The sequence below is a fragment of the Mobula hypostoma genome, chromosome 3, assembly GCF_963921235.1.
Source record: "Mobula hypostoma chromosome 3, sMobHyp1.1, whole genome shotgun sequence".
Taxonomy (NCBI): Eukaryota; Metazoa; Chordata; class Chondrichthyes; order Myliobatiformes; family Myliobatidae; genus Mobula; species Mobula hypostoma.
Window position 1 is genome coordinate 81,860,756 of NC_086099.1, and position 17,695 is coordinate 81,878,450.

At 41.5% G+C, this 17,695-nt stretch overlaps 1 protein-coding gene across 3 annotated transcripts in view; it reads left to right on the forward strand.

The window, feature by feature from the left end:
* Positions 1-716: 716 nt before the first annotated feature.
* Positions 717-17,695, forward strand: part of dhx15 (DEAH (Asp-Glu-Ala-His) box helicase 15) — a 127,696-nt gene continuing 110,717 nt past the window's right edge. Inside the window, exon 1 of one of the 3 annotated variants that reach the window (XM_063043361.1) lies at positions 717-1,060. In XM_063043361.1, the coding sequence (XP_062899431.1) occupies positions 990-1,060 (71 nt within the window). In that variant the 5' untranslated portion in view covers positions 717-989. Of the gene's footprint in view, positions 1,061-1,198; positions 1,427-17,695 lie in introns of those variants that run through there. The other 2 variants (XM_063043359.1, XM_063043360.1) reach the window with 2 other exon arrangements.

Sequence of the window (17,695 nt, forward strand, 5' to 3'; positions counted from 1 at the left end):
TTTCACACTCCACTATGTTGCACATTGTAGGGACATTTTTGGTAAGGTAAGTGTTACATCCAAGCCTGCATATTTATGGAGAGATTTTATTTTGAAAGTTTAGGAAGTAATATTTTAAATTTTCAGATAACATAACTTCATATAATGACAACTTCTACAATGTATATTCTATTTTAATAAGTTTTTTCTTACAAATTGAAAGTTGACATGGCTTTGTCAATTCCTGTTCACGCAGTCACCATCTGTGAAAACTGAAAATTAATAAAAAAAACACTTCCACAGATTTTAAAAACATCATGGATATTAAACAAAGATTAACTATATTTCAACTCGAGATTGTGACCATCATTTTGCATACAGCAAATGTATCCGTGTTCTAAATATTAGTCCGATGACAAACTGGTATTGCTCGTTATGTAATTCATTCCAAGGTCAGTCTGGTTAATTATTCAAGCAACTGAAAAATAACTGGATATGAGATGGGATGAAATTGATTTAATTTTACCGCTGAAACGGTAAACAAACATTATCCAGAACTCACATAAATTAGTACAGCGTAAGTGGCAGAAGCCTATACAATACATACAAAGTGTGAATGCCCTTCAAATCTATATTTACATTTAAAAATACCCACAGCTCCCTCGCTTGTTGTGTGACCCATAGCGTGGCCGGACGAGAACGAGGTACGTCTTCGGTCTGCGGCCCGCCATTTTGTGGAAGTGCTCGGAAGCCGGGCGTGCTTTGGGGCCTGCTGCTGGTAGCGGGAGCGGAGTTGGGGGGCGGGGGGGTACGCTGGTTATTATCCAGGGCACGAAAGCGCCTCCTGGGGAGCCGGGAGAAGGGGAGGGAGGCTGAGCTGGGCACGCTGATCCTAGGAGGCACTGCCGGATCTCCAGCTTAACCAGGCGGGCGAGTGAGAACCCGGAACGAGAGGGGAGAGAGCGGCGAGACGGGATCGGAAGGCGCCGGGACCGTTGCAGAGCAGAGACATGTCGAAGCGGCACCGCGTGGACCTGGGGGACGATTACTCGTCCAGTAAGAAGCGCGTCACCTCGGACGGGTAGGTTAATCCGCGGTGTACGGCGGCGGGCTGCCTGTTTGAATGAGATCGCTGGGCGCTGGGTCACGCCGAACCGACGGCATCACGGCCTTGTCCACCAGGAGTTTTTTTTTGGGGGGGCGGAGGAGGGTGTTGATGTGGGGGGTTGTCGAGGAGCGGCAATCTCGGCTGGGCAGCGTGCGGACTGACTGACTGAGCGGAAGGGGTGGCTGCGGCGGTTCCGTCTCTGCCGCTTGCGGACAGACCGCTCGCTGGCGATCGGGAGCAGCAGCGAGGCCCAAGGCGAGGCCTGCGAGGGCTCGAGTGTAGGACCTTGCGACCCGGAGTCACCGGCCTGTGGGCTTTTCTGCCCATGTCTCGTTTCAGGTAGCTTTTGTTCTCTCTTGTTGCTTCCAAACGCCGCCTTGGTGGCTCGACGTCTTTGGCTTGGTTAGATAATGGATGCAGCCTCACGAATAGGCGCTGCTGCCCTGCTCTTGTTTATTCACATGGCCGGGCCACGTTTCCAAGGCCATGCCGGCTCTATTAAGAACCTATGCAGAACCCTAGAGTGAGGATGAAGAAGCGCAGCGGTGAAGTTTTTCGCATCCATCGATATGGCGCCGGAACTAATATTACTATACATTATTTTTTTTTCTGTTTGAAGTTTTATTTTTCGCATAGGTGTTTTTTGGTCGTATCTGGAAAAGGCATAGAATGGCTGTTTTTTTTTCCTGTTCACTTTAAGAATAAGGTTTCGGGATACAAGAATATGGGTTTTTTTGGCTTATTAAAAAGTGCTTTTTTAAAATCTTCACTCCCCCCCCCCCACCATTATGCCAGGGCTGCTGGGTAGGCTTGAAATCGTCACTAAAATGGTGCCCAACACTGTTGTCTTTGCGTAGGGAGATAAAGAACGACGGGTAGGAATAGGCCATCCAATTGAATAGCTGATCCTGCTCCAGTCAATAAGGTGTAGGATTCGATTGTTTCGTTGCTTCTGGGAAGATTGACTCTTCCTATTACAATTCATAATTGCCGTTTTTTTTGTTATTTTGCCCAAATATTTTGTTCATTTATTCATTGCTGGTCCAGCTGTTCACAACAAAACAAAGGGCAAAATAATTACATAAGTTCTTCATGAAAGAGAACCCAAATAATTTTCCCAAATCATAAGCGAGAATAAAGAGTCTGCAGAAAAATTGGAAATAGTGGAAATTATTGCTAGTTACAAAAAACCTGCTAGATAAATCAATAACACAAAGGATACAATCCTAGGGTCTGATATTCAATATCCCAGAGTATTCAAAGAGCAGGTGTGGAAATAGTGGTGTTTTGGTTGTCATCTTCTGAAATCTTACGGGTGGATCTGTTGCTGTGTATCAGAGAATGTCGAATGTAACCAGCCTGTTTTTTTAATGGATGGGGGGGGTGGTATAAAAGCAGGATTCTAGATTGATTAGCCAAACACCAGAAAACATCGGAAAATGATAAAACCTACAATGAAGGATGTGAAAATGGGGCATCTAGATGGATGGGAACAGAACATGTAATATTTTTCAGGTAGTTGACAGTTTGAAACTGGTAAAGATTGTAAGTTGCAAGAAGGATGCAAAGAACTTCAAGATTTAGATAAACTGAGTAAGAGGGCAAAGTCATTGCTGGTGTAGTATAATATAGAGAAAACTGAATCTACCTGATATAATGACAGTATTTTTAAATAGTGAGAGATTGGGAAATGTTGACATTCAAAGGGACTTGTCCATCTTTGTACACTATTCACTTAATGCAGAAGGCAAATAAATTATCTCACTAAGTGACAGCAGGCTCAAAAGTCCTATTTTCTATTTCTTGTATCAGCCAGTTTCAGTGTGATTAAAGAATGTTTCAGATCAGAAGACTTGCAATTCTATTTTTATTTACAAATCTAACTGAATTTAAAAGGCCCCTCACTGAGGGTGAAGGGGCTTGGGAGGAAGGGTGAGAAGGGACAAACAATAACCAAAGATGTAGTCTGTGCATGATTATAACTACAAGATGTAGTTCAAAGTAGCTAAAGGTTATGTTTTACAGAATGGCTGCATTACGTATAAGAATAGCTGGAACTTTAGCTGCATTAAGTTCAGTCTTGGAATGGTGCAAAGATCTTGAGAGATTGTAGAGATGGGAGTGGGGTAAAAGACCATATAGAATATTTAAAACAATGAGAGAATGAAATTGGGTTGCTGTGCAACTGAGAAACTAGGTTAGATTAGTGAGTGCAGAGATGATGGATGAATGGTCTCAGTATGATAGAGGATACAGACACAGTATTTTATTGAGATAGCATGGAATAGGCCCTTCTGGCCCTTCGAGCTGCGCCACCCCAGTCACCCCCAGTTTAACCCTAGTCTAATCACAATTTACAATGACAAATTAACTCACTAACTGGTATGTCTTTGGACTGTGGAAGGAAACCTGAGCACCTGGAGAAAACTCGCACATTCCTCTGGACTCTGTACAGATCATGTCAGAATTGAATTCCAAACTCTGACGCCTGAGCTGTAATAACGTCACGCTGTCTGTGACACTACTGTAGCTGATGAGCTCTAGGTTAAGGAAGATGGAGCTGGCTTGGGTAGCATTTGGCTTAGTGGAGTCCGTAGTTAAATATTGCTAGAGTTGTGGTTTAGGCAGTCAATGAGGCAGGAGTGTGGTCAGATGGTATTAGAGGTTGAAATGGTTGGTCTAAATGATAGCATGGTGTGTGGTTGGAACATATCTTAATGTAAAATATGACATAGGTTGAGAGCTATCAGGCTTGGTGTTGGTGGCCAAGACAAGGAGTCATTGTTTCTCCTAAAAGTTTACAGTTTCTACCCCTTCTCCCCAACTTTCTATTCTATCCCTTTAGCTCATGTTGTCCTTTTGTGAACGATGCTTCCACCTTTCCATTGCTTACTCTTCACCTTCCCTCTTTCCACTCCTCATCCTTTGCAAGCTGCTGCTGTGTTCTGGGGAATTTTTGCATATTTTTTGCTGAATGTTGGACAAATTAGACAAAATATGGTGCAGTAGCGGTCATTAATGCTTGAATACATGTAGATGAGAAATAATGTTGGGTTAAAGATGTATCCTGTCAGAACCTCACAGATAATACCAGTAGAAAATCGCCCTTTTCAGATGATTTTCTGACTAACTGGGGATAAAGGGACAATGATGCAGTCGAATGATTGAGGTACTGAGAAAAGGTTGTATGGTCAGCTGTGGCAAAAATGGCTGGCAGGTCAAAAGAGGTGTTAATTTACCACAGTTACAGCAAATAAGGTAGTTAAGCAGGTGTGTGGATTGTTTGCTTTTAATTGGATGAAGAACAACTGAAAAGCAGGGAAGTTGTGTTAAAGCTTAAACATATTTTTGCACAGAATGGCCATTTGATGCGCTGGGAATTCGTTGCATCCCAGTTGAACAAACCTATTGGTCCAATTCTTGCTCTTGTGCCCATCAATTCCTTTTTGATTATTTTGCCACCTCATTCCAAGGGATATTTATAATAGATGATTAATCTACCAGTGTGACTTGGACATGTGCAGAATCCGCATGGTTACAGGGAGAAGATGCAGATTTCACATGTGGCACCTGACACTGCTGGAGATGTGATGCACCGCCACTCTTCACAGCAGCTAGGCTTCACCTGGAGTCTTGTGAATAGTTATGGTTATCAGATTACCGGAAGAATGTGATAATGCTGGAGAGAGTGCAGCAAGAAGTTAAGGATGTTGTCAGGCTGGAGAACTATGATTGAGGAAAGGCAGGCTTGGAGTGCCTTTTTTTGGAACAAAGGATTCTCGAACAGCAGTTTAATTGAGATGTATGGAAATTGGGCAGCTTTAGAAAGGAGGAAACAATTGACTGTGGGGCTGTATTTTACAGTCTGAAGGTTGAGATTTGCAGTAGGAAGTGTATTTCAAAACTTTAATTGTTGCGACAAAGCTTGATCTTTCCAGATAATATTGTAGTCTCTTTAAATGGGAGAGTGTAGAGAAAATTTATTTTAGGCTGACATCTTTGTAAAATATGGGAAGATGGCCCTGCTATCCTTTTTAGTGGGTTTAACAGACCTAAATTCTATCAGTTCAAGCAGACTTTCTACCCTGAAATGGTGAGGACACTATTGATACATTCAAAAAGAGTAGCAGCCAAGATAATGATCTGCAGCTGTGTGAGTGGGGAGTCAAAAGTTTGTGTAGGTGGTGCTTGATGAGTTTGGGGGGGTGGGTCGATTGCATTGCTGAACACTGCTTTTGTATGGTGTTGTCTGAGGGACTTGAAGGTCAAGTTCAATTATCATTCAACCACACAAATACCCATGAATATAGCCAAACGAAACCATGTTCCTCTGGGACCAATGTACAAAACACAGCACTGATAGTCACACACATCACAAGGCACATAAGATAGCAAGTAAACATACAGTATATAGCCCAAGTCGTGAGAGACATTCCTTTAAATTAATGGTGCATGGGTGTTATCAGCATGAACGAGCAGCTCTCAGCAGTCAGCACATGGAAAGTATGCACGCGTGCAATCCAGTTTTCTTCCATTGACCGAACACTGGATGGCAGCACTGACGAGAGGGTCCAGCCCCCAACCCAGCATGGACACCACGTTACACTGCCTCCATATCTCCTCTCCTGGACTGCTGCAACAGGGAGGTCCCCCACTGTCTCATCAATAAACAAGGGAAATGGACTTGCAACATTTTACAGTACCAATTTCCAACAGGATCTTGTGATTACTCACTGTTAGGCTGCATACTGACTCCAATGCTTTTCTGTAGTAGGCAATTACACAGTTCACACCAAGTCCAGCTCCTGCATCAATGACAGCTCACTATTGGGGTAGACCTGCCATACCATACTTGAAGTTCTTAACGTTCAGCATTGTCTTGAGATAGTTTAAAAAAAAGATGTTTTTTAAAAAACGGTCAAAACACTTGGTTGGCCCCTGCATCTGAATGTACCACCATCTTACCTGAAGGAAGTGCTTGAGGTCTTCCTGTGTAATTCTCTGCTAGCTTGACTGGCCCTGGGCTAGAGTTCACCCACAAATGAATGAGGGTTTTGTATTTTCTCTTCTAACAAACTTGGTAGATTTCCTTAAAACATGTATTGTGCTGCTTGTCTTCTTAAGTTCATTACTTCTACTGGGCAGAGGCTGCCGATAGCTCGCCAGAGTCCTCTTTCCTAGGCTGGTCTTCCATTTTCACAAAGTGTAGCCAATCAAAGATCCTTGCTCTTCCAAGGATGAGTTCTTTGAAACTTCTGTTGGTGCTTCTGTGTAGCAATGGGTTTTTATGGGATGGGGTTGCTTGCCCAATGCTGAACTCTCCTTTTGCCGCCAGGCTTGGGACCGTTCATGGCAGAGTTGCTGCCTGTCATAGTTGTTTAGAATGTTGAGTTCCTGTTAAGTGAGTGGTTCATGTGAATGAACTGGAGACACAAGTAAGGACAGATGGAGCAGCACAAAGCATTGGAGGAACTCTGGGATAGTTGGCATCTGTGGCAGGAATTGGACAGTCAACATTTTGGTTCAGGACCCTTCATCTGCCCACTTCCTCTGCAGATGCTGCTTTACCCCCTGAGTTCTCCAGTGCGTTGTGGTTCCTCCAGATTCTATCATCTGCCGTCTCTTGTCTACTGAGTTCAAAACATGTCGCAGTGTTTGAGTGCACATCTATTTGTGTCCCATTGGTTTTGCAGAAGCTTGCTTTGTGCAATTTTTTTGTTTCCTACACGATACAAGTTAAATAGTATTTAAAAGGTACTTGGATTTAATTAGGTCATATGATCCTGATTTGAGTGCTTTACTCTTTATTTTAAATCTTAAGATGAAGCGAATTTTCTCTGTTCAAAACTTGTGTTCTAGTGCTACCCACTGTCTTACTACTGCTGCTATAAGCTGTTAGCACATTTTGGGTTTCAAATACAGTATTGTAGACTTGCATCAATAGTGGATAAAAAAATAAAATATTCCCGAGTACTATCTCTAAGCACGAGTCCTTCTAACTTTTCAATAACAACTTGGCCTGTTGAATGAATAAAATGTTTAACTGAGTAGTAAATGGAGTTCAAGCAACACACTCAAAATGCTGGGGGAACGCAGCAGGTCAGGGAGCATATATTGGAAGAGGTACAGTTGACGTTTCGGGCCAAGACCCTTTGTCAGGACTAACTGAAAGAAGAGATTTAAAATCTTTCAATACCTCTTCCAATAGATTCTGCTTGGCCTGCTGCATTCCACCAGCATTTTGGGTGTGTTGCCTGAATTTCCTGCATCTGCAGATTTCCTCGTGTTTGCGAGTAAATAGCATTTATTAATTTAAGCCATAAAGTTGCTGTGTTGAATCCTTTTGTCAATCAATTCATTTTTGTTAGGTATGAAAAATCTGGAAAATAATTCTGTGCTGTTCTAGATCTCTTACCTCATGGGGTATTAGGGCTCAAGGGCCTTGAGAAGTGTGTATGATTTAGTTCTGTAATGTAATCCCTTAGGCATGCAATGCTTCACCTTTGCTGCATGCTTGGCATATTTTGACATTCATGATGTTTCTTTATCATAGCTGACTCTTTCACAGTGCTGAAATTGCATTTCATTGTCAGCTACTTATCCTGCTTAAGTGAACAAAATTGGCAAAATCATTTTCTTTAAAACGTCCTGTTTTATGTCTCATTCCTCTGCTTTATTCCTTGTATTCTATGTATGTTATTATTTTTGAGTCTCATTTTTCTTTTGATGGTTTTTATCCCTTTTCCATTTGCCCACCTTGTCCTCATTGTGCTCAGCCAATCATCTTGCTCTCTGGACAAGTTTAAAGCCATGTTCCAGACCACTCTTGCTTTTTCACTCCTCAGTTGATTATTTTCTTTCTCTTGACTCCATGCTTTTGTGATATTTTTTAAGTGACCTAAAGAATATTTTATTCATCTCATTCAGAATGAAGCTACCAGAGAAGCCACAGTACCACTACCTGTTAAAACTATTGGAAGTTAGTTTATTGTGGTTTACATCCATAGTGGGGGAGGGGGGAGGAATCTTTTGGAAGTCATACTGTTCAAGTTTGGATCAGAACAGCAAGAGAAGTAAGGATTTGCATTCGCATCCTTAAGTAAATTTTTGAAATTGTTATGCTTTATGTAAGTTTTTTTTAATCTGCAGAATAGACTTTGCAGCAGTCTTTGAGGCAAACTGTCTATTCATAGGCAAGTAAAACTGTGTAGATGGCAATAGAGGATGATCAAAACAGGCGGGAAGCATTGATTGACATCCAGTTTCCCTGCCTAGCTTCCCACATCATCACCCAATGCGATTAGAGAGGGGAATTAAAAAAAAATAAATTTCTAATATAGTTTAAATTATTAATGGGTTAATTCTTCTTGGACTGGGCAAATCAACAGTGCAAAATTTGATTATAGTTAATTTAATCTATTTGGAACAAAGTTTTTGAACATTATATTGAGGAGCCAACTAGGGAGTAGATTGTCTTGGGCTTTATTTTGTGTAATGAAATGAAGTTAATTAGTATTCTGCAAATGATCCTGTAGAGCAAGGCTGCGGGGGTGGGGGGGTCCCAACCTGGGGTCCATGGACCCCTTGCTTAATGGTATTAGTCCATAGCATAAGTAAAATTGGGAACCCCAGCTCCTGGACGACATTTCTTAACTGGCAGGTGACCCAGTTTTTACATCGCTACACCCCATGTGGCATCATGCAAATGGTAACATGGAAATTGTGCCATGATGGCAGCCTACCAAATGCTGTGCCACAGGTCTTCCATTGCCATGAGTTTGTTGACTATCTAACCTTGAGTCTTTGCATATTCTAGAGTGCACCACTGCACTGGGGCTGTGAGGCACTGCCGCATAGGGGCTGGCTATTCTAGTAAATGTTATTGGTTGGACATATTGACTGACAGCTGCTGATGTCCTGCCCACCACCACACCCGTCACTTATATTTAATGTTTGTTTGTCATTTGCTTTTGGGTACACACAGAAACACAGATTCACTCAGAATAAAAATTATTTCAAATAAATTATGTTTTTAAAACCACCAAAACCATGCTGTAAATAAGCTGAAATCATTTAATGATGCAATGAAACTTTGGAAGTTCCACTTAACTTTTTCCACAAACCAGTTTCTTTCTACATTTAAATGTAATTTCAGTTACATTTAATTATAGCTGTAAACCTAGCACAGTTTTGATAGATGGAATTTATTGCTTATTGGCAGAAGTTGTTGAAATTCCCAGAATGGATCCACTGGTGCAATGTTGGATTAGCCAACAGCCCAAACAGCAGTAAGGCAACGATCTTCCTGACCAGGTACAGCTACAGATTATGTCCCTCATAACTTATACACTAAGAGTTGTCGGAGTGAATTGTTTTTGACAAAATAAAATTAAAAGTGTCATATAGTAGGGTATATTGCCTTACTTTTGCATGACTTTAGCAGCCTTCATATTTCAAAACATCAATTTTTAATAACTGATATGTACTCTGAATGATTTTGAGATCTTTTGGAGCTCCTGGTCACATGTTTTACTTCCACCTCTAATGTAACCATAGAACCATAGAAACTACAGCACAGAAACAGGCCCTTTGGCCCTTCTTGGCTATGCCGAACCATTTTCTGCCTAGTCCCACTGACCTGCACACGGACCATATCCCTCCATACACCTCCCATCCGTGGATCTGTCCAATTTATTCTTAAATGTTAAAAAAGAACCCGCATTTACCACCTCGTCTGGCAGCTCATTCCATACTCCCACCACTCTGTGTGAAGAAGCCCCCCCTAATGTTCCCTTTAAACTTTTCCCCCCTCACCCTTAATCCATGTCCTCCGGTTTTTTCTCCCCTTGCCTCAGTGGAAAAAGCCTGCTTGCATTCACTCTATCTATACCCATCATAATTTTATATACCTCTATCAAATCTCCCCTCATTCTTCTACGCTCCAGGGAATAAAGTCCTAACCTAGTCAACCTTCCTCTGTAACTGAGTTTCTCAAGTCCCGGCAACATCCTTGTAAGCCTTCTCTGCACTCTTTCAACCTTATTTATATCCTTCCTGTAATTTGGTGACCAAAACTGAACACAATACTCCAGATTCAGCCTCACCAATGCCTTATACAACCTCATCATAACATTCCAGATCTTATACTCAATACTTTGATTAATAAAGGCCAATGTACCAAAAGCTCTCTTTACGACCCTATCTACCTGTGACAACACTTTTAGGGAATTTTGTATCTGTGTTCCCAGATCCCTGTGTTCCACTGCACTCCTCAGTGCCTTACCATTAACCCTGTATGTTCTACGTTGGTTTGTCCTTCCAACGTGCAATACCTCACACTTGTCAGTATTAAACTCCATCTGCCATTTTTCAGCCCATTTTTCCAGCTGGCCCAAGTCCCTCTGCAGGCTCTGAAAACCTTCCTCACTGTCTACTACACCTCCAATCTTTGTATCATCAGCAAACTTGCTGATCCAATTTACCACATTATCATCCAGATCATTGATATAGATGACAAATAACAATGGACCCAGCACTGATCCCTGTGGCACACCACTAGTCACAGGCCTCCACTCAGAGAAGCAATTCTCTACCACCACTCTCTGGCTTCTTCCATCGAGCCAATGTCTAATCCAATTTACCATCTCTCCATGTATACCTAGCGACTGAATTTTCCTAACTAACCTCCCATGCGGGACCTTGTCAAAGGCCTTACTGAAGTCCATGTAGACAATATCCACTGCCTTCCCTTCATCCACTTTCCTGGTAACCTCCTCGAAAAACTCCCAACAGATTGGTCAAACATGACCTACCACGCACAAAGCCATGTTGACTCTCCCTAATAAGCCCCTGTCTATGCTATTTCTGCTGCTGAAAACATCATCCATATTTTACATTCCAACTTGGCGATTCCAATACTTTTCTGGTTGGACTCTCATACTGTCAGTTTACCTGAAGGTCTGCTGTGTTCCTTGAATCTAACTTTGTGTCATTCACTCAACACTTTTTTTTGCCTATGGACTTTTCCTTTCATCCCATTGATGCGTTCATGTAACCCTTATTGGCTTTAAACCTCTCATCTTAGTTTCCTGATAATGTGGCTATGATAGTGTGTGATGTGACATTTTCACAGTAAGGATGCTTTACATTATCACCATCCAAAAAGCGCACCATCATTGAGGCATTCCTTCCAATACTGGACAGGAATTGGCTTAGATTGTGATTATGAAATATCTGGTATGGGGTTGAAAGATGGACATTGTGCAGTGAGTGCTTCTGCATATGTCTCTGAATTTCCACTGTCCTCTCTTTCTTCAGGCCCTCTCCCAGTCCACCTTGTTTGTGAGATCCATCTAATCTTTTGTTGCTTCTTGTCTCCCCTATTAAGTGAAATTTCCCATCTTCAAATTGTTGTCACTTACCAGCTCCTCAAGAAATTAAAATTTGATCTTCTGTCTTTGTGAGCATTTGCTGCACCGCCAACATACTTGTTACATCCCAAATTTTTGTATGTGCTGCTTCCTCAGGTCTGAGCTTTCTGCATGCTCTTACAGCACAGCACTAAAAGGTTTTCTTAAAAATCAAGTGGCATCCTGTTTTGTGATAAAGTTAATCATCCTGCATGACTGTTGCCTTTGGCACAATTACACTATTTCTTCCCTAAACCTCTGTTATCTGTACCTGCCTACTTCAGTGTTTTGCAGTCTTAGACAAATACTTGAAGTAAATGGCATTCCTTATTTCCTCATTGTTGTCTTTGATTTTTTTTTTGACAGCCTGTCCTCGTCATCCTATTGCTCAGCCGTGGTGATGTTTCTGAAAATGGGGCATTCCCATTCTTTCCCTCTCTTGCTTGTTGTGGAAGCAAAGGTTATTTCAGAATTTAAAAAAGGTTTTAAAAATGTTGGGAAAGAGAATGGAAAATCGAAGGGTGAATTGTATCCTTGTATATGAACATGAATAAGAGATGAAAAGATAATAGAAAACCTACTCAATGATGTGATAGTGTACAGAAAGGTGATTTCAAGCTGTCATGCATATGATGGACTAATCTTTTTGAATTCCTTTAAGTGATTGAAGGATATAAGGTTGTGAGAATTTTTTTTTGCATACTGGTCTTCAGAAAATGGCTTTTTGCTCGTGACTAAGGTTAGAACACAAGTATGTGAATATCTATCAGACTAAACAGCATTCTCATTGCAAAGCAACAAACATTAAATGTTGGCAGCACAAGGCAAGTGCTTAAGGCCACTGGTGTAGGCAGTTTACATTAACAATGTGAAACTTTCATCAGAAGCACTAGAAATAATAACATTTGTGGATGGAAGCAAATTTTGGTTGCAGATGTTCCCCAAGATTGCAAACAAATGTGAATGATCGGTAGGAAAAGTGGAAATGATTTTGAGGCTATATGGAAATGTGCAGAAGCCATACATTTTTTCCCCCAGTAAGTTATGTGCTGTCAAGTGTCAGGGAAAATTAGCCTTGCGGTTTCACCAAGAAGTTGAAGTGACAACAATTGTCGTGGTGATACAGTTTGCTTGGAGCCCTGGTACTGAGCCTGGATCCCATTAAAAGAAAACGTAGCAAGTTTTGCAAAGGCTATGGATCTTCAATTGGCCAAAAACGGTCGTCACCATCAAGCTTTGGGCACAAACTCAAGCAAGCCCCTAGACAAAGAAAATACCCTATAGCCGACGGCATCATGGGGAGTTGTAACCTATTGGCTGGGTTCTTAACTCGAGTGGTTTCTTAGCAAGACATTAGAGGCCAGCTTGAATGCAATAGAGAGAGAGAAATTCAGCAGGACGGGTAGAATCCTTTTTTTTCCACCAGTTGGGATTGATACAGGCACATCAGCTGCCTTCTTTGCACCATGTCTGAATCATATTTTAGACAATTAGCAATAGCTCACAGGATTGTCCTTTGACAATCCTGTGGGCTATTATTAATTGTGTAAAAACTCTCATACCACTGATGTGGCTTATTTTTGAGAATTAATGTGACTGCTGAAGTGTATTTTGAACAAAATAATGTTTTTTTTCAATAGCTTTCTCCAAGTCTCCTGCCAGGAGCTTTGAGATCAATTTTCCAGTGTGGTCTTGATACTAATTCTGAACTTGTAATAATGTCTGGAAGTGTTTATAAAGCTACATTCAGATTTGACAAGTCTGTCAAAGGATGCATATACATCTTAGTGTTACCACCTCTAAACAGTTCAGTGTGACCCGGATCTGACTGTATTGGTGCAATACTTGATTGTATCTTTATTTTGTGCGACTAATGCCACCCATTTTGTAGAGAGGTAATTGGCAAGAGTAACATTTTATAAGGAATAGAGGAACAATTTGGATTATGAGACAGTTCTGTGCTTTGGCACTTGTAAATCATGCATGGTTCACTTGGTACGTAATTTGAATGAAGCCACATTCAGTTGGACTAATGTCCTTTTGCTAATGTGTACTGAACTTGGCATCAATGCATGACTGGTTTAAGAAAATTGCTACTGAATCAGCTGGAATGAGAAAATTGTTTAGTTTTGTTATTCACCAGCATTGATCTAGGTTGAATTTAATGTTGGTTCTGCAAAGGTAAATCAAACATTCTTCTGTTAAGTGTTCATGGGATGAGAAGGTTGGAGGATACAAAAGTGGATAAATGCATAGGTCAGCAATAGGAAGGAACTATTAACGAACATAGCTTAGTACTGGACTAGATGCTGTCTTATTCAGTTAATCTTCCATATTTATGTGTTTTGTTCTCCTCAAGCTGCTCCCAAGCTTCAAACATCCTAAAATAATTCTTGGCCTTATTGCAGTTTAGGAATTAGTTATTCTTGATGTACTTGGCTTGTTTTCCAACTTGGTTATTTTGCTCTGGCTTAACTTAATTCTTCTGTTTTTTTTAATCTTGTGTCAGGTTCCTTTAGATCTGATTAGTGCTTATTTTAACCTTCTGCCGGTGACGTTTACTAGTCAGCTTTACTCCATTAGGTTTTGCACTTACGCGGTTGACAGACTGGATATTATGGACAATGTGCACTATTGCTTGCCTTTGTAAAACAGCTGCTTTTGATTTCAGGTCGGATTGTTTTACTAATTGCTGTTGAATGACTCAACAGTTGTTTATTTCCACTCATTCAGCTTGATCATTTTGATAGTTTTACCTGATCTCTATACCAGAAAGTTTTGACAAAGGTGTTTCACCTTGAGCCTGCAAGATAGTTCGTAGATTCCCTCTTCTGTATGCACCTCCGTTATTTGTTTGTTTGTTGAGAAACAGCACGGAATTGGCTCTTCGAGCTGTGCTGCAGAGCAACCCCAGATTTAACACAAGCCAGATCACTGGACAATTAAGTTGCTAACTGGTATGTCTTTAGACTGTGGGAGGAAACTGGAGCAGCCAGAGGAAGCCTGTGCTGTCGGGTGGAATGTGCAAACTCCTTACAGACAGCAGTAGGAAATGAACCTGGGTTGCTGGTACTGTAAAACCACAATGCTACCAAAACATATGACCCCAACCTGTCATAAATTTTCAGTTTAACCTGTCTGACAAAATTACTCAGCAGGTTGAGGTAGAGAGTAAATAAATGTTGACATTTCAAGTTTTGATCAGAATAATTTCCATAAGACCATGAGATTTTGGACCGGTTTAATATCGACAATATTCTTGCATACTGGGGGCGGGGGGAGGTGGTGGGAGTTGGTAGGGTTGCCAATGAACAAGAGTAGCAGTCAAATACGTTGTGTTTGCCCCGAAAAGACTACATTGACCATGAAGCCTTGCACGGGCACTTCTGTGCGCATGCGTGTATGTGCCGATTTTTTTTTCTACAAATCGTTTTTGGCAATTCTGTTCAGTGAAACTAGGCTGTGTACTTATCATATAATTCCTGCTTTTACTATATGTTAGTGTTATTTTAGGTTTTATGTTATTTGGTATGATTTGGTAGGTTATTTTTGGGGTCTGGGAACGCTCAAAAAAATTTTCCCATTGTAACGATGTGCTACATACAGAGCTAGAAATAATGACACGCAGTCTGTAAGTTGCACTAGAGACTAGTTTATTCAAACTTCACGGTACTGGCTTTTACGCAGTTCCGTTCCCGTCTTCTCCGGGTGGAAATGATGTCAGAGGTGCGTTACAAAAGTCTCATCCTGTGTGTGGGCTTTCTTCCCTTGCTGGTGAAGAAAAAGGCCCAACGCCATTTTGGGGCTGGCCTCTCTGCTGACACGCGTGCCATTTTGTGAGCCGCTTCGCCTATGTAGAAAGTGGGTCGCCACACCATATAAATTAATGGTAATTACTTCTTCATTTTATGCCAGTTCGGCACGAAAGGTTTCATAGGAACGCTGTACTTAGCGGGGGAAATACGGGACAAGGGCGGTCCCGTATGCCCGTATGAGACAAACCAATTTAGCCCAATATATGGGATGCCTGGCTAATACGGGACAGTTGGCAACCCGGGGGGGGGGCGGGGGTGTTAATCACGACCGGAATATAGGTGATAGTCAACTATAAGTCACATAAGTGGCTAATACACTCAATTTCGTTTCTAAAAGGGTTTATCTAATGAATTTAATATTAAAGACAGTGCATATTTTCCTTGAATGAATATAGTGATAAGTCAATTATGTCACTTATAAGTCAATAGCATCATAACATTTTAAGTAACGTTTGGATATTAAACACACAGCACATTTTCCCCGTATGAACGTATAAAATCATTGCAACACACCACTGTCGCTGTATCAGTGGGAGCCCTGGGCTTGTTTCCCTGCAACAAGACAGTGCCATCGAGGGGTGATGGGAGACAGCGATACTCAAAGGGGGTTTCTTATGTCCAGTCTATTCCACAATTTAGTTTTCATTGCATTCATTGCAGAAAAGCCCACTTCGCAGAGATATGTTGGAAATGGGAGCAACGTTTTCAGTGCTTTCGTGGCTATCTCAGGATATTTAGCCTTGACTTTGATCCAGAATGCCAGTAGAGATGTTATGTCAAACATACTTTTCAGCCCACCGTCATTTGCAAGCTCGAAGAGTTGATGATCTTCCCGCGCTGACATGGATGATGCATGCGTAATGACCTCGTGTGCGTTCAAGTTCAACAGTGGGTGTGACAAGGAATGAGGAAAGGTGCCACTGACTCATATCGCCAAATCATATCGTTTCCTCATGGCCCGGTAGCTGTTGGGGACCGCTGAATTAGATCATTTGGTCCATCATGTCTGCTCTGCCATTTCATCATGGCTGATCCAATTTCCTTCTCATCTCCATTCTAAAAATCTGCCCCTTTATTCTGAGGCTTTGTCCTCTTGTCTTAGACTCTCTCACCATAGGAAACAACCTCTCCACATCCACTCTATCAAGGCCTTTCACCATTCGATAGGCTTCAATGAGGTCACCCCTCATTCCTCTGAATTCTAGTGAATATAGGTTTAAAGCCATTTGACGCTCTTCATATGGCAAGCTATTCAATTCTGGTATCATTTTTGTGAACTTCCTTTGAACCCTCTCTCCAGCTTCAACACATCCTTTCTAAGATTAGAGGCCCAAATGTGCTCTCAGTACTCCCAAGTGATACTTCACCAGTGCTTTATAAAGTTTGGACATTACATCCTTGCTTTTACATTCTAGTCCTCTTGAAATGAATGCTAGCATCACATTTGCCTTACTCACCACAGTCTCAACCTGCAAGTTAATCATTAGGGAATCCTGCCCAAGAACTCCCAAGTCACTTTGCACCTTTTTTTTGTATTTTCTCTCCATTTGGGAAATACCCTGCAGTCAACCCTTTCATTTTTTCTTCCCGACACTGTTTTCCATCTGCCATTTCTTTGCCCATTCCCCTAATCTATCTAAGTTTTTCTGTGGCCTCTCTACTTCCTCAAAACTACCTGCCCCTCCATTTATCTCCATATCGCCTGCAAACTTTGCAACAAAGCCATCAATTCCATTATCCAAATCATTGACATATAACGTAAGAAGAATTCGTTCCAACGCAGACCCCTATGGACCACTATTGGTCACTGGTAGCCAGTCAGGAAAGGCCCCCTTTATTCCTACTCTCTGCCTCCTGCCAATCAGCCATTGCTTTATTTATGCTAGAATCTTTCCTGTAATACCATGGGCTTGTAGTTCGTTTAGCAACCTCATGTATTGCATTTTGAAAATCCAAGCACACATCAGGTGATTCTCCTTTGTCTATCCTGCTTGTTATTTCTTCACAGAATTGCGACAGATTTGTCAGGCAAGATTTTCCATTGAGGAAACAATGCTGACTACAGCCTATTTTATCATATGCCTCCAAGTACCCCTCATCCTTAATCGACTTCAACATCTTCCCAACCACTGAAGTCAGATTAACTGGCCGATAGTTTCTTTCCTTTTGCCTCTCTCTCTCCTTAAAAAGTGGAGGGACATTTGCAGTTTTCTGGTGTTTCAAAGCCATTCCAGAATCTAGTGATTCTTTAAAGATTGTTACTAAAGCCTCCATGAACTCTTCAACCACTTCTTTCAGAATTTAGGGGTGTACACCATGTGGTGCAGGTGGCTTGTTGACCTTCAGACCTCAGTTTCCCAAGAACCTTTTTCTCTAGTAATGAC